We start from the raw sequence: 17,030 nt of genomic DNA, 5'->3' as shown, positions 1-17,030 counted from the left end.
TAATACAACATAGTGTGTACTATTCTTTGTATATTCCGAAATTTAGACTTTCATGTCGCAATTAATTAAATGTAATTGTGAAATTTTCTTTGTAACATTTCTGCATCAGTGGGCGGTCAACGAAATTGTGTTACAAGCTGTCGTTACAAAATGTATAGTGTTTAGAAGTTAAGACTATGGTTAATTTGTTATGTACAATATAATCACATGTGTCTCGCGTGACCGATGTTTCCTAAAACCGTACTGGTTTGTGCAGAAGAGCTTCTCAGAGACTAGAAAGGTCATTATGTCTGAACACAAAATATGTTCCATGATTCTACTAGACATCGATGTCAGTATTTTCACAATCAAAATTGTACTTTTTAACACAGTCGAAAGTCATTGCCTAAACGATGCGTTAACTAACGTGTTTCTGCGCGAACGTCGACGCAGTATTTGAAATGTATTAGTACTCACGAAAGTACTTTTTAGCTCGGAGGATACTATTTTTGTTGAGCGTTCATGTGCACGCTCCTCTGCTACGGGAGTCGAATACTCGTACTAAGTCCTGGTGCACGGCGCGCTAATGCGAAGGCAAGCCCCTTTTCTACCTTAGTCATAATCTACTGTAGCCTCAAGTTACTAGAACTACTTTCACGATGCTGCCAGTATCTCGCGTTGTTGCACAGTAGGCCTCCAAAGGAATCGCATCGCGTGCGTTTCATGCCACAGAAGTTATACATAGGCTAAGAACCTTCTGTAACTTTCTTGTTACAAACTGATTTCCGGCGCACTAGATACTTTTTCTCATTTCCGGCCTTGCCGCACTGTAGTGCCGTACCACCTCCTACACGTAATATTTTCAGGTATGGCTATGCAGTTCCAGTGTCTCTGCACTTTACTGTCTTGTATTTAATAAAGAAATCAGTTCATAAAAACATAGTTTCATCATGTTATCATATGGGTGGCACGATTTTTATCATTAAACTTAAATGAAACCTTTAGTTACTTCTATTATTAACAAAAATTGAATCAACATTATTAACCATAACATTGAAATAAGAAGAAAATAAAGGAATATAAACTCCCCTTACGCTGGTAAGTATGTTGCCCCGCGTCTGTTTGCACTAAACCGACCATACACGTGAGAGTTGTGTTTGGATATGAGCAAATTCGTTGCACCTCGCCTGTATCTACAGAGGTCTCCTACCTGGATGTCCCTTTCGCAGCAGCTGATACTACCAGTTCGTAGATTTACTGATTGAGTCTTGAGATGTCGGAGTACTATTATGTGAAAGTCGTGGAATAGCGAGGAACTTGACTTCAGAATGACCACCTCAGGTAAATTTTAGGGATGCCAGCTTTAAAAGTTGTTTTCAATTCCTGCCGCAGCACAAGATCAAAACAATTTTATAGTCACTGATGTCACACAACCTTCAATCAATTGGCGCATAATAACACGTTATACATTGCTGGCCATTAAAACTGCTACACCAAGGAGAAATGCAGATGATAAACGGGTATTCATTGAACAGATATATTATACTCGAACTGATATGTGATCACATTTTCACGCAATTTGCGTGCATAGATCCTGAGAAATCAGGCCGTAATAACGGCCTTGATACGCCTGGGCATTGAGTTAAACAGAGCTTGGATGGCGTGTACAGATACAGCTGCCCACGGAGCTTCGACAAGATAACGTATTGTGACGAGCCAGTTGCTCGGCCACCATTGACCAGACGTTTTCAGTTGGTGAGAGATCTGGAGAATGTGCTGGCCAGGGCAGCAATCGAACATTTTCTGTATCCAGAAAGGCCCGTACAGACCTGCAACATGCGGTCGTGTATTATCCTGCTGAAATGTAGGGTTTCGCAGGGATCGAATGAAGGGTAGAGCCACGGGTCGTACCACATCTGAAATGTAGCGTCCACTGTTCAAAGTGCCGTCAATGCGAACAAGAGGTGACCGAGACGTGCAACCAATGGCATCCCATTCCATCACGCCGGGTGATACGCCAGTACGGCGATGACGAATACACGCTTCCAATGTGCGTTCACCGCGATGTCACCAAACGCGAATGCGACCATAATGATGTTCTAAACAGAACCTGTCTGTAATGCAGCGTGAAGCGTAACCGCAGGCGCTCCTGTCCGTCATACAGCATCGAGGGTAACCGCACCCATGGTCTCCGAGCTGATAGTCCATGCTGCTGCAAACGTCGTCGAACTGTTCGTGCAGATGGTTGTTGTCTTGCAAATGTCCTCATCTGTTGACTCAGGGATCGAGACGTGGCTACACGATCCGTTACAGCCATGCGGATAAGATGCCTCTCATCTCGACTGCTAGTGATACGAGGCCGTTCGGATCCAGCACGGCGTTCCGTATTACCCTCTTGAACCCACTGATTCCATATGCCGCTAACAGTCATTGGATGTCGACCAACGCGAGCAGCAATGTCGCGATACGATAAACCGCAATCGCGATAGGCTATAATCCGACCTTTATCAAAGTCGGAAACGTGATGGTACGCATTTCTCCTCCTTACACGAGGCATCACAACAACGTTTCACCTGGCAACGCCGGTCAACTGCTGTTTGTGTATGGGAAATCGGTTGGAAACTTTCCTCATGTCAGCACGTTGAAGGTGTCACCAACGACGCCAACCTTGTGTGAATGCTCTGAAAAGCTAATCATTTGCATATCACAGCATCTTCTTCCCGTCGGTTAAATTTCGCGTCTGTAGCACATCATCTTCGTGGTGTAGCAATTTTAATGACCATTAGTGTAATATTCACATTCGCACCCAATTCAATAATTACGACTTGTAGCATCTCACGACCGTTTCTGTAGTCATATGATTATGATTTTAACCAACGGTAATTAAGCCATTATGCCCGAGCAGTGACAGCCGTTCCTGGCGTCAAACTGTTCGGCCAGACAGGGACCTGGATTTTTTTATGTTTCAGCTACATTCAGCGAATAGCTAGCGAGGACGTTGTTCCCGTGCAACATCACCAAACTGCCAGGCTGGAAGCTTCACATCATGGGGATGCCACATTTACCTTCTGTCCAGACTTAAGGTCTTGTGCAGCATTGCATCACCCCACGAAACGCATTTAGCATAATTGGGAGACATTTACACAATACTACAGCACTGTCGCTACGCTACACAGTGATTCGGTCACTACTTTGGCACTTACTGCGGCTGCGTTGCAGGAAGTACCAGAGCTCGACGCAGAACGACCTGTGGGCTGCGCTGACGGAGCAGGCGCACGAGTCTGGCTCGCTGCCACGTGACATGACGGTGCGCCAGGTGATGGACACGTGGACGCTGCAGACCGGCTTCCCCGTGGTCACCGTCACCAGGGACTACGTCACCGGCGGCGCCACGCTCACACAAGTATGTATCACCACCGACACAGGCCAACGAAAATATATTTCTTTGCTTACTTTTTGTTAAACGTAGTACAAGCACTTCAATGTGGCAATAGCTCGGAAGTGTAAGCACACGTAAACTTAGCTGCTGGATCAAAGGAGCTGTGAAGGAACAAGTCCCACCCCACTCTCTCAGGGCTGATAGCCCGCACTCTGGATTTGTCCTTCTCCGAGAGCAGAATTATAATGGGAGCCGTACTTGAACCCTGTGACAGATATGGAGAAGTCTCTCATTCGTTTCAAAATAAGAAAAGAAAACAATGATCGACGCACAACACTAAGCAAAGTTGAGTATTCAAAGCATTACCTACTGCAATTAATTGCTATATTTTACAGTGCTGTAAACTAGTTAGACCCAACCAATACCAGCATCTAAAGCAACCACAATTCAGTGCCCCCACCCACCCAAAACGGCCATCTTAAAATGTTGGTACAATAATAACTTAATCTTAAGTGTTCTTTTTTTTTAACTGAATCCATTTTTGACATCACTGTTCACCGCTTTTCTCTATGAAGTACAATTTTGTCATAATGTGATTTCGGAATAAACTAGAAAAGTCACAAAATACATGAAATTGTAATGAATGCAATCCCATTTTTCAATGTGATCAAAGGTTTTATTTAAGTACAAACATGAACCACTATTTATTACATAGAAAATTTGTATCCATTTACTTACGTATCCATTTACTTACGTGTCCCTTACCTTTCTCCATGTATCGTCTAATATAGCTTTTTCTACAATGACTTGCTTGTTTTACGTCACTGTGAAGTGACTGATATTTCAGCAGCTACGATACCGGCTTTCTATCACTTGACGTTTTCACGAAAGACTGACATCAGCCAACGTTTCAGGGAAAAACTCAAGATAGATGTACATGAAGTGAATCTTAAAGCTCATCACTCATCATCAAACTGTGAAACTCTTGAACTTTTCCAGTGTGTTGAGGCAACAGAAATATCATGTTTAGCTTATTATTGCCTAAGAACTTAGTAGCAACCTCCTTGAATGATAACCAGTCTTCCCTCTCTACTCGAACTTTAGGTAACGCTGTATAAATTGTTCCATTAGACTCAACTTGGTACGTGTAAATACAAGCAAACTTTTTTCGGATTCATAAGGTTCTTGCGGAAAAAAGAAAACTAGATGAAATTTATATCTGTAAAACCAGTGAAAAGCGGTTCGTAAATATCGACTGTTAAATGTAAAGAATGGTGGGTATGCGGCTTTTTGTCATCATATTAGAATGTGGACAAGAATGGTCACATACGAGGGTTGACCAGAAAGTAACTTCTGATCGGTCGCTAAATGTAAACCAGAACGAAAATCAGAAACATTTTATTTGCAAGAGTTAGCTTCGCTTTCCAGATACTTTTCTACACAGTCGCCGCTCCGACTTAGACATTTGTCGGAGCGTTATACTAAATTTCCAACACCTTCGTCATAGAAGGCAGCAGCCTGTGTTTTCCAATAATTCTCTACGCTGGTCTATAGCGCGTAGCCTGCGCCCAAGTGTTGTCTTCGTATCCAGCGTTTCATGTGAACAGAGATGATACTCAGGACGAGCCAATTAGGGCTGTGTTGTGGGTGATTGAACACTTCCCATCGAAAAGGCTGCAGGAGCGTCTTCACTGCCCCTGCAGAGTGCGGCGAAAATTGCCATGAAGAAGGAAGTGCGTGGCAGTTGTGTTAGGTGGGCTGCATTCATTAAGGCGAAGCCTCTCAGCGGGCCACCCTACTTCGCGGAAGACATCGTTGTTCTAGGCACTGTTACTCGCTCACAGTGCGCTCACAACTGAAAAGAGCGCCTTGATGCGATCGACGGTCATACTAGAGACACTATCCAACACATCTGTGGAAAGCTTCATCGGGTTTTCACTGTGGTGTCCATTTCGCGACTGATCGGAACTTACTTTCTGGACAACCCCCGTATTACCACTCTCTGCAACTATTGACAGGCTACACTGTGTTGATTTATGAAAAATGGTGTGAGTACATGGTGGCTACTGTTGTCTAACGTAACTGGAACTTCAAGAAAAGATCGGAACATAGAATTTCAAGAGGAGGTGCACATGCAACTTGCCACCGTATTTCGGGCTTTGAGAAAGTTCGAATAATAGTTGGGAGGAATATGGCAGCATTATGCCGACAGTTCGCTTTGTCAGTTCATGCGGATTTCCGCCTGGAGGCTGGGATGAAAGTATGCGGCTTGCCTTCGCGTCCCAGGCCTGCTATAGGGTTGCCAAAGCATTTACGGAGTGAACCGCAGTTCGGGTTCTTCCATTATCCTTTCGGACTTTGAGAAAGATCAAATTCTTGGTATGAGGAACATGGAAGCATTGTAAAGACAGATCGCGCACACAGTTGGCTGTGGTGGTGCGATGTACTCTGGACAAAAGTGTAGTAAGAAGACTCCTTCGAGAAGCACTATGGCAGGAGAAGGTCATAGGGGTGTTCGCTTGGCTCTGATGAAAAAACTGATGACAGCAGCTGAAATACGACCAGATGCTACATGCAGCATCTCACCACGAGGCGTGGGAAGCGGATCACAGAATATTGGACTGAGTAGTGGAATTGCCACTACCATTTACAGCTAACGCTGTGCTATAGACAACAGAGAGTTGCATTGTGTGGAGCCAGAGCCAACTGAGTCACTGACTACAATTCTGCGATTTTCAACGATGGGTTTCGCTTGTATTAGTGACGATAAATCAGTGTCACTGTGTTCGTTGACGATCTGGTGAAAGATCAAAGGAAGCAGCGTTTGCCCGCATCTCGTGGTCGTGCGGTAGCGTTCTCGCTTCCCACGCCCGGGTTCCCGGGTTCGATTCCCGGCGGGGTCAGGGATTTTCTCTGCCTCGTGATGGCTGGGTGTTGTGTGCTGTCCTTAGGTTAGTTAGGTTTAAGTAGTTCTAAGTTCTAGGGGACTGATGACCATAGATGTTAAGTCCCATAGTGCTCAGACCCATTTGAACCATTTTTTTGAAGCAGCGTTTCTCGAGACCCATACATCTTCGACTCCTGGAATCATGGTGTGGTGAGATATTGGATATGACAACATAACTTATTTGGTAATACTTGAAGGGATTTTGATTGTTCGTCGGTATGTGACAACCCTGATTAACCCTGTTGTCATATCACTGGGCATATTTCAGCAGGATAATGCGTTGTTCCACACCGCAGTTCACATCACAAACACCTCGAGGAAAGTACGGATTCCTGACCGGGTCGTCAGACCCAACAATTTATCGTCCACAGAGCATCTCAAGGATATTGGGGGAGGACGTATACTTTGATACCAGCCTCCAGCTGCAGTTCACGAACTGACGCAGCATGTGTTTCAAGAATGGGAAGAAATTCCTCAAAGTGTCGTTTGAAGCTGTGTTCTTCCATGCCACAACGAATAGAAGAATGTATTCGTGACCGTGAGATCACGCCTCATGCTACCATTATCGATGGACTTCAGTGCTGAATGAAATGTATGTTCAACCGTTTAATTCCCGTTATGTGATGAACTTCACAACGTTTGATAAGTATCCGACTGGTGCTTCATGCGTAACGCTTTCTTTTCCCGTCAATTTAAGCACAAGACCACGCTCATCCGTATGCATGTAGATATTTTACGCTAAACGCCATTAACAACTCAGATGCCGATGGGAGGTCAAATGTTCGATATGCGAGCGACGCACAATTTTGTGGTCATTGAGAAATAAAAACTCCGGCCACACTTGCACATGAATTACTAGTTGTTATTTAATCACGAATCACTGACGATTACATCGAGGGTGGTCCCAATCCATTTTACATCTGCTAGCTGTCCTGCGTTATCGCACAGTAATAACTATGACACAGGTCTCCTCTGTAGTTCCAGGGTAGCGTCCTAATCTTGCAGCCGCACACACACACACACACACACACACACACACACACACACACACTAACCCAATATCTGCGTAACGTAAAGCTTTTCTCGAAAGAAAGGTAATATGAGTCATCATCTTTTGATAAGAGTATGGCATACTAGCAGGCCGTGCCTCGTTTTTGTAGCCTCTGAAGATAAAAGATCGAAATCCCTATCAGAAAGAATGGACCTGCTTTTTCCGGATATAAACAAATGACACGCTCTCCAGGATGCCGTGTGCCCCTGTACCTGAGTGTTCATCCTGTCTTACTGCCTCACGAAGGACCGGAGTTCGATTTCAGATGCTACCACAAATTTTTTCCTTTGTTGAAGGACCCGATAGGGGACGTACCCTGAATCGCGAGGAAATTTAAATAATTATTAGGGATGTAAGTGGCATCAGTGCTGCGAAACATCTGGTATAACGGGAGAACTGTACGCAAACCAAATACTTCTTCATAAAGGTAAACCTGTCCTAAACTCGAAGGTTGGTTTGAATAGCGTACTGCTTTACTAGGCATGGTCCTGTTGTAGGTTATACGAGATGTGACTATAAATAACGGGACTATTGCCGTAAAATATTTTATTTCAGAAACGTACCTATTTATCTATTGTCACTCTCAATATATTCCCCTCTTCTATCCCTACAAATCTCCATGCGAATTTTTGATTGGTGGAAATAGTGCTGAAGGTCTTCCTCTGTAAGCTTCTTGATAATGCATGCCGCTTTTTCTTTCACTACTTCAACGGATTGAAATCTTCTTTCTTTTAATGCAGATTCACCTTGGGAAATACACTGCGCAACAATGTTAAAGGATCGTTTCTTCGAAATCCCCTAATTTTCTTCTGTTCCGATGCTTAAGTTTGAAATTTGGCTGAAACGTACCTACAAAGTTCCTCTGTAATGGTGCTGACAGTAAGGTGTCGACACATGGGGAAAAAAACCACAGCTCAGAAGTTCACGAGAGCTTGATTTAATGACGTTACACTGGCGCCAAATTTCACAACAATTCTTCCCAACGCCAGTGTGGGCGTCTCGCGCTATGGAAAGGTCTTCACAGCCACTCTTACCCACATTTCACCCCTTCTTCTGCCGCCTATGCAATGCAGACCAGAACCGCAGCACCCAGCGTCGAAATCACCCAGTTTTCTTATGGGTGGCCGAAAGTAACATTTCACAGACACTAAAGGACCCCAGGTGGTGGGGCGTTGATTCCCACGCATTTCGGCGTCGAAAACGACGGTTTGCAATGTGATGAGTAACAGGATGACGTTCTGGACAGGGTTCGACACTGCTGCCACTCCTTGGACGTTTCAAGCCTACTCTAAGGACATTGTGGGGCTGCAACCTCACTAAATCTGATCTGACCCGATTAAAGTTTAATACGACCGCAAGTTTTTAATCTGATGTGCGGGGTGGAACCACTAGGGACCTTTCAAAACCCATCAACGAAATCTGAGCATATTCTGAAGCAGTGAAGGCGTTTTATACTTTCTCAGCTGTTCTGTTTCTCGCTCTCCTGTGGCGTGATCACTGTGAGGGAGCGAGTGGAGTGGGGAGAGGGGGCTGGGTGCGACATTATCATATCATATGCGTGAATAAAGGTGGGAATTTAAGGAGATGGGACCTGGATAAACTGACAGGAACAGGGAGAGCATTAGGGAACGATTGACAAGAATGGGAGAAGGAAATACAGTAGAAGAAGAATGTGTAGCTTTCAGAGATGAAATACCGAAGGCAGCAGAGGATCAAGTAGGTAAAAAGACAAGAACTAATAGAAATCCTTGGGTAACAAAATAGATATTGAATTTAATTGATGAAAGGAGAAAATACAAAAATGCAATAAATGAAGCAGGCAAAAAGGAATACAAACGTCGCAAAAATGAGATCGACAGGAAGTGCAAAATGGTTCAAATGGCTCTGAGCAGTATGGTCGACAGGAAGTGCAAAATGGTTCAAATTGTTCAAATGGCTCTGAGCAGTATGGGACTTAACAGCTGAGGTCATCAGTCCCGTAGAACTTAGAACTACTTAAACCTAACTAAACTAAGGACAGCACACTCACCCATGCCCGAGGCACGATTCGAACTTGCGACCGTAGTGGTCACGCGATGCCAGACTGAAGCGCCTAGAACCGCTCGGCCACTCCAGCCGGTTGCAAAATGGCTAAGCAGGGATGGCTACAGGACAAATGTAAGGATGTAGAGGAGTATATCACTAGGGGTAAGACAGATACTGCCTAAAGTAAACTTAAAGAGACCTTTGGAGAAAAGAGAACCACTTGCATGAATATCAAGAGCTCAGATGGAAACCCAGTTCTAAGTAAAGAAGGGAAAGCAGAAAGTTGGAAGGAGTATATAGAGGGTCTATACAAGGGCGATGTTCTTGAGGGCAATATTATGGAAATGGAAGAGGATGTAGATGAATATTAAAAGGGAAATATGATACTACGTGAAGATTTTGACAGAGCACTGAAAGACCTAAGTCGAAACAAGGCCCCGGGAGTAGACAACATCCCGTTAGAACTAATAATAGCCTTGGGTGAGCCACCCCTGACAAAACTCTACCATCTGGTGAGCAAGATGTATGAGACAGGCGAAATACCCTCAGACTTCAAGAAGAACATAATAATTCAAATCCCAAAGAAAGCAGGTGTTGACAGATGTGAAAATTACCGAACTATCAATTTAATAAGCCACGGCTGCAAAATACTAACACGAATTCTATACAGACGAATGGAAAAACTGGTAGAAGCCGACCTCGGGGAAGATCAGTTTGGAATCCGTAGAAATATTGGAACACGTGAGGCAGTACTGACCCTACGACTTATCTTAGGAAATAGATTAAGGAAAGGCAAACCTACGTTTCTATCTTTGTAGACTTAGAGAAAGCTTTTGAGAATGTAACTGGAATACTCTCTTTCAAATTCTTAAGATTGCAGGGGTCAAATACAGGGAACGAGAGGCTATTTACAATTTGTACAGAAACCAGATGGCCGTTATAGGAGTCGAGGGGCATGAAAGGGTAGCATTGACTCATAAAGGAGGGATGTTATTTAATCTGTATTTTGACCAAGCAGTAAAGGAAACAAAAGAAAAATTCGGAGTGGGAATTAAAATCCATAGAGAGGAAATAAAAACTTTGAGGTTCGCCGATGACATCGTAATTCTGTCAGACACACCAAAGGACACAGAAGAGCAGTTGAACGGAATGATCTTGAAAGGAGGATATAAGATGAACGTCAACAAAAGCAAAACGAGGATAATGGAATATAGTCGAATTAAATCGGGTGATACGAGGGAATTAGATTAGGAAATGAGACGCTTAAAGTAGTAAAGGAGTTTTACTATTTGGGGAGCAAAATAACTGATGATGGTCGAAGTAGAGAGGATATAAAATGTAGACTGACAATGGCAAGGAAAGCGTTTCTGAAGAAGAGAGTTTTGTTAACATAGAGTATAGATTTAAGTGTCAGGAAGTCGTTTCTGAAAGTATTTGTATGGTGTGTAGCCATGTATGGAAGTGAAACGTGGACGATAAATAGTTTAGAGAAGAAGACAATAGAAGCTTTCGAAAAGTGGTCCTATAGGAGAATGCTGAAGATTAGATGGGTAGATCACATAACTAATGAGGAGATATTGAACAGAACTGGAGAGAAGAGAAATTTGTGGCTCAACTTGACAACTTGATCGGTTGGTAGGACATATTCTGAGGCATCTAGGGATCACCAATTTAGTATTGGAGGGCAGCGTGGAGGGTAAAAATCGTAGAGGGAGACCAAGAGATGTATACACTAAACAGATTCAGAAGAATGTAGGTTGCAGTAGGTATTGGGAGATGAAGAAGCTTGCACAGGATAGTGTAGCATGGAAAGCTGCATCAAACCAATCTCTGGACAGAAGACCAGAACAACAACATGGGTGAAAAGAAACAGCGACGGATCCCTCTAAGAACCCCGTTCGGCAACACCCTCTGTAGCATCCACGCTTCTTTGTTGAGCACCTTAAAAATGTACCAGTGGCAAACATAGACATCACTTTAGTTTCGCGGCTGCTCTAGCACCTGAAGGTAGGGAAACCGTAGCTAAAGGTGTGTTAAAGATGTTACTTAACCCTCAGGTGCCAATGTGAGATCATTAATCCATCCTGAAGCTCTCCTGATCTTCTGAATAGTCACCCTTTTTTTTTCGACACGTTGCTGCCTGAAGCGTCGCTGGGCCCAAGAGTGACGTCGCAGGTCGCCATGCTTTTTCATCATTACAGAGGAAGTTTGTAGTCACCTTTGCGCCAAACTTCAAACTTATGCGTCGCAATGGGAGACAATGATGGGCTTTCGAAAAAGTTATCCATTAATTTTGTTGCGCAATGTAGATAAAGGTGGCATGCTGCTAGCTCAGGCGAATAAGATGGTTGGTCCAGCACTAGAATGCTGTACTGCGCTAGAAACCTCTTGCAGACTATGCAGTATGAGCCGGTGCGTTGTCGTTTATGCTGGGAGTATCGCTAATTAATAGTTTGACCTTCAGGGACCCAGTGAAGATATACAATTTCGTGACTACTAAAAAAAATTTAAAAAAATAAAAATCAACATCGCTTTGAATGTTGATTAGTATATTCGAGCTTTTTGCGCTCTCGGTAAAGTTGAGTCCTTCCAGTGCATGGATTGACGCTTAGGTTCTGGATCATAATTGAAATACCAAGGTTAGAGCTATCACTGCTTCCAAGGAATGAGGATCATTTTCAGTAGTATTCAGTGTCAATACAAACATTTTCACAATCTTCCTTTAGTTCGATGGTGAGAAATTTCGGCACCAGTTTCGCGCACACTTTTCTCACGTTGAATTGATTGTGTAAAATTGTACTTAGGCATTATTTTTCAATTCCCACAGTTTCAACAATCGATCTAATACTGAATCGACAATCATATTTCTTACTTTTTCGATGTTTTCATCCGTTTTTGAAGTTGAAGGGCATCCCCGGCGTGAGTAATCTTCATCGTCTTTACGGCCAACTTGTAAAAGCATTTACCACTCAAAAACTCGCGTGCATTATAAACAGTCTTCGCCATACGCATCTTTTAGTAAAGTCAGTAGCAGTTTTTCTAAGTTATATGTGAAACTTCACAACAAAACATTGTTTTATTATTACACTTATCATTTTTCCGGCAAAACAAAACGACACCTCTTACACAAACGAAGGATACGGCTACACTCATTTGTCTACAGGTACCAGAGACGCCGCATTTGAGTGAGAAGGTTTCACGCTTCAAAGTTGTTGGTCGTTAAAGCCGGCCGGTGTGGCTCTGCGGTTCTAGGCGCTTCAGACTGGAACTGCGCGATGGCTACGGTCGCAGGTTCTAATCCTGCCTCGGGCATGTTTGTGTGTGATGTCCTTAGGTTACTTAGGTTTAAGTAGTTCTAGGGGACTGATGACCTCAGATGTTAAGTCCCATAGTGCTCAGAGCCATTTGAACCATTTGTTGGTCGTTAATCTTTGGTGTATACTTACTTTGTGACAGCATCAGTCCTTTTTTTTAGCCACTCCTTGTATAGCCTTGCTTTCTTCCAACTTTTGAACTAACTTTCCCAGCTAAGACAATTTAAAGTGTTCTCAAATGACGAAGCAGCCTGCGAGAAGACTGGTCGATAGACACCACCTTGCGAAATTTAGTTTAGTTCTGTAGGCAAACATGTTCCCTCTAAAGATACTCTCTTCTAATACCATTACCGACTAGGCAGCGTAATGGCTAGCATGCTAGATTGGCATTCGGGATGGCTGCAATTTAAATCCCTGTTTTGCGTGGTTTCCTAAACCACTTGAGGCAAATTCATGGACGATTCTTTTGCAAGAAAACAGCCAGTCTCCTGCATCTTCTGCATCGTGAGCAGGCAGGAACAGAGTCAGTGAGGTCCTGGAAGTTACGGATAGGGATGTGGAGCCATGCCGTCTCCAATGCCGTGGCCAGCTGCGCTAGATCCGTCGGGTGAGAATCTATGGTGCAATCAATCCGATATAGGTGGTCCCACAGATTCTCAACTGATTGAAAATCCTGGGGTTTCGTGGCCGGGAGAGTACGGTAAACTCATTCTGGTGCTCTTTGAACCACACACGTACACTGCGAGCTGTGTAACACGGTGCATTGTCCTGCCAAGAAATAACAAACTGGATTTAAGGATGGAAATGGTCCCCAGGAACAGATGCAAACATATGTTGATCCATTGTGTCTTCCAGAATGAGGAGATAACCCAGGTAATGCCATACAAACATTCCCCAGACCTTAACGCTCTTTCCTGGTTGTAGGTTAATTGCTTTCAGACGTTTAACGCTGTACATGCAATGTGGTCGATGGACCATAAACGTGAACCATCTGAAAAGTCCATCTGTCTCTACTCAGTATACGTCTGCTTGCGGTATTTGCGGGGAAATTCCAGCCTTCGTTGCCGACGAACAGTAGTCAGCATTGGTGTACGAACCATGCGCGTGATGCGGGAGCCCATACGCAGCAACGTTCGCTGAACGGTCGTTGGTTCACTTGGACCGTCAGTTGCTCAACTGTTGCACGTCTATTCGCCAGTACACACCTCCACAGCCGTCTTCCACACCTGTCATCTATGACCCGTGGTGCATCATAGTTGCCATGGCGCCGGTTTTGGATAGCATCATTTTGCCATGTATGGTAGACTTTAACCACAGCGGCTCGTGAACAGTTTACAAACTTTGCCGTTTACGAAATGCTTTCGCCCTTGGCCCGAAAGCCAGTGATCATACCCTTTGGAAGTCAGATAAATCGGTCCTTTCCCGCACAAGGACAACAATTAAACTATCTTCCGCCTTCCCCCAACATGCTTGGTGTACGCTCCGCTGCCAGTGCTGCCACCTGCCATCTATATGTAGTTGTTGCACGTTGCACACTGTCGTCGAACATAGGCGTTGGTCATATTAATTTAATTGGACCGTGAAGTTTTACACTGTAGCGCAGTTTAATGCGCAGTTAAATATTCAAAGAATCTTCAGGTAGGTTGCATACGTTTGTTTGTGTCCTACCCTTTCTAACATGAAAATCTGCATGTCACCAGCGGTAGTACGGCAGCATTGTTCTCCTGCAAATTTTTTTGACCAGACTCAGGGTCTGTACTGTACTGCCACAAATATATTACTCGTGTTGAAAAAAATGGTTCAAATGGCTCTGAGCACTATGGGACTTAACTTCTGAGATCATCAGTCCCCTGGAACTTAGAACTACTTAAACCCGACTAACCTAAGGACATCACACACATCCATGCCCGAGGCAGGACATCCAAACTGTAGCGCCTAGAACCGCTCGGCCACTCCGGCCGGCACTCGTGTGCACTCGTGTTGATATAACTTAAAATATTACATGGGCTCGTAATCACCGGTCGCCGATTAAAGTATGATTATATAGCTGACGTCATACGAGTATCACAACGAAGAGAGTACGGTAATGTGCATTCATTTCACATGTAGGATAAACAGTGAGATAGCTTACATACACAGACCAGGTTTTCGTTCATGTTAGAACCATTCTAATAATATTTTGTGAATTGATTTGTCTAAAAGCAAGAAATAAAGTAGATTAGAGAAATATTTGGTGTGCGTCTGAATGATGAACGAAGTGGTGTACAGCTTCAAAATTTTACGTTTCTGAGTTAAAAATAATCAATTGCCACCTCATCTGCTGTACGTAATTTCAAGAATAATTCAAATCCGTGTCAAATGTTGCTCTATTTTTATTTTATTTCATTTTTTTCTTTTCTTTTCAGAAGAGCAGCTTGCGCTGGTCAGTTGCTAGTCCATTTGTCTATTTCTCTCTCTTTATTTGGCAGTGGAAAAGCGGACAAAAATCGATTTCGTATCTTTCCTTCAGATCAGAAGTAAGTAGGTTTCTATTAATTACTCTGATTGCTTTCGAGCAATTAAATCTATCTTTGCTAAAATAGTCCTCAAGCTGGTCGGTGGAACACCCCATTGTCCCTTTCTCAATCTTCGCGTGGCTGTAAAAATTCGGACAAAATTCTGTTGTGTAATACACTCCTGGAAATTGAAATAAGAACACCGTGAATTCATTGTCCCAGGAAGGGGAAACTTTATTGACACATTCCTGGGGTCAGATACATCACATGATCACACTGACAGAACCACAGGCACATAGACACAGGCAACAGAGCATGCACAATGTCGGCACTAGCACAGTGTATATCCACCTTTCGCAGCAATGCAGGCTGCTATTCTCCCATGGAGACGATCGTAGAGATGCTGGATGTAGTCCTGTGGAACAGCTTGCCATGCCATTTCCACCTGGCGCCTCAGTTGGACCAGCGTTCGTGCTGGACGTGCAGACCGCGTGAGATGACGCTTCATCCAGTCCCAAACATGCTCAATGGGGGACAGATCCGGAGATCTTGCTGGCCAGGGTAGTTGACTTACACCTTCTAGAGCACGTTGGGTGGCACGGGATACATGCGGACGTGCATTGTCCTGTTGGAACAGCAAGTTCCCTTGCCGGTCTAGGAATGGTAGAACGATGGGTTCGATGACGGTTTGGATGTACCGTGCACTATTCAGTGTCCCCTCGACGATCACCAGTGGTGTACGGACAGTGTAGGAGATCGCTCCCCACACCATGATGCCGGGTGTTGGCCCTGTGTGCCTCGGTCGTATGCAGTCCTGATTGTGGCGCTCACCTGCACGGCGCCAAACACGCATACGACCATCATTGGCACCAAGGCAGAAGCGACTCTCATCGCTGAAGACGACACGTCTCCATTCGTCCCTCCATTCACGCCTGTCGCGACACCACTGGAGGCGGGCTGCACGATGTTGGGGCGTGAGCGGAAGACGGCCTAACGGTGTGCGGGACCGTAGCCCAGCTTCATGGAGACGGTTGCGAATGGTCCTCGCCGATACCCCAGGAGCAACAGTGTCCCTAATTTGCTGGGAAGTGGCGGTGCGGTCCCCTACGGCACTGCGTAGGGTCCTACGGTCTTGGCGTGCATCCGTGCGTCGCTGCGGTCCGGTCCCAGGTCGACGGGCACGTGCACCTTCCGCCGACCACTGGCGACAACATCGATGTACTGTGGAGACCTCACGCCCCACGTGTTGAGCAATTCGGCGGTACGTCCACCCGGCCTCCCGCATGCCCACTATACGCCCTCGCTCAAAGTCCGTCAACTGCACATACGGTTCACGTCCACGCTGTCGCGGCATGCTACCAGTGTTAAAGACTGCGATGGAGCTCCGTATGCCACGGCAAACTGGCTGACACTGACGGCGGCGGGGCACAAATGCTGCGCAGCTAGCGCCATTCGACGGCCAACACCGCGGTTCCTGGTGTGTCCGCTGTGCCGTGCGTGTGATCATTGCTTGTACAGCCCTCTCGCAGTGTCCGGAGCAAGTATGGTGGGTCTGACACACCGGTGTCAATGTGTTCTTTTTTCCATTTCCAGGAGTGTATTTAGGCAGTCTTATTTTCGTTCCGCATTTGACCAAAAAACGGGCGTCAACTGATTCTGTGAGTAGTTTATGTACCGTGGATGAAACATGGGACCACTAATTCACGTCAGAAACGAAACGCCAAAATTGTGGTTGGAACACGATGCAACTCCACTAAAAAAATGAAGACAACTTCATCTGCTATTCATTACATTGATTACTAGATGGGAACAGATGTGAATTGAGTATAAATTCCTAAGT

The 17,030-nt window shown here is 44.7% G+C and overlaps 1 protein-coding gene across 1 annotated transcript in view; it reads left to right on the top strand.

Annotated features, from left to right (window-relative positions):
- LOC126418899 (aminopeptidase N) overlaps positions 1-17,030 on the top strand; it is a 310,305-nt gene that overhangs the window by 211,743 nt on the left and 81,532 nt on the right. The window contains exon 9 of the mRNA XM_050085916.1: positions 3,199-3,382. Coding sequence (XP_049941873.1) covers positions 3,199-3,382 — 184 coding nt within the window. The remainder of the gene's footprint in view (positions 1-3,198; positions 3,383-17,030) is intronic.

The sequence above is a fragment of the Schistocerca serialis genome, chromosome 9 (assembly GCF_023864345.2).
Source record: "Schistocerca serialis cubense isolate TAMUIC-IGC-003099 chromosome 9, iqSchSeri2.2, whole genome shotgun sequence".
Taxonomy (NCBI): domain Eukaryota; kingdom Metazoa; phylum Arthropoda; class Insecta; order Orthoptera; family Acrididae; genus Schistocerca; species Schistocerca serialis.
The sequence above is the reverse complement of the archived record's forward strand: the minus strand, read 5'-3'. Positions and strand labels throughout refer to the sequence as shown.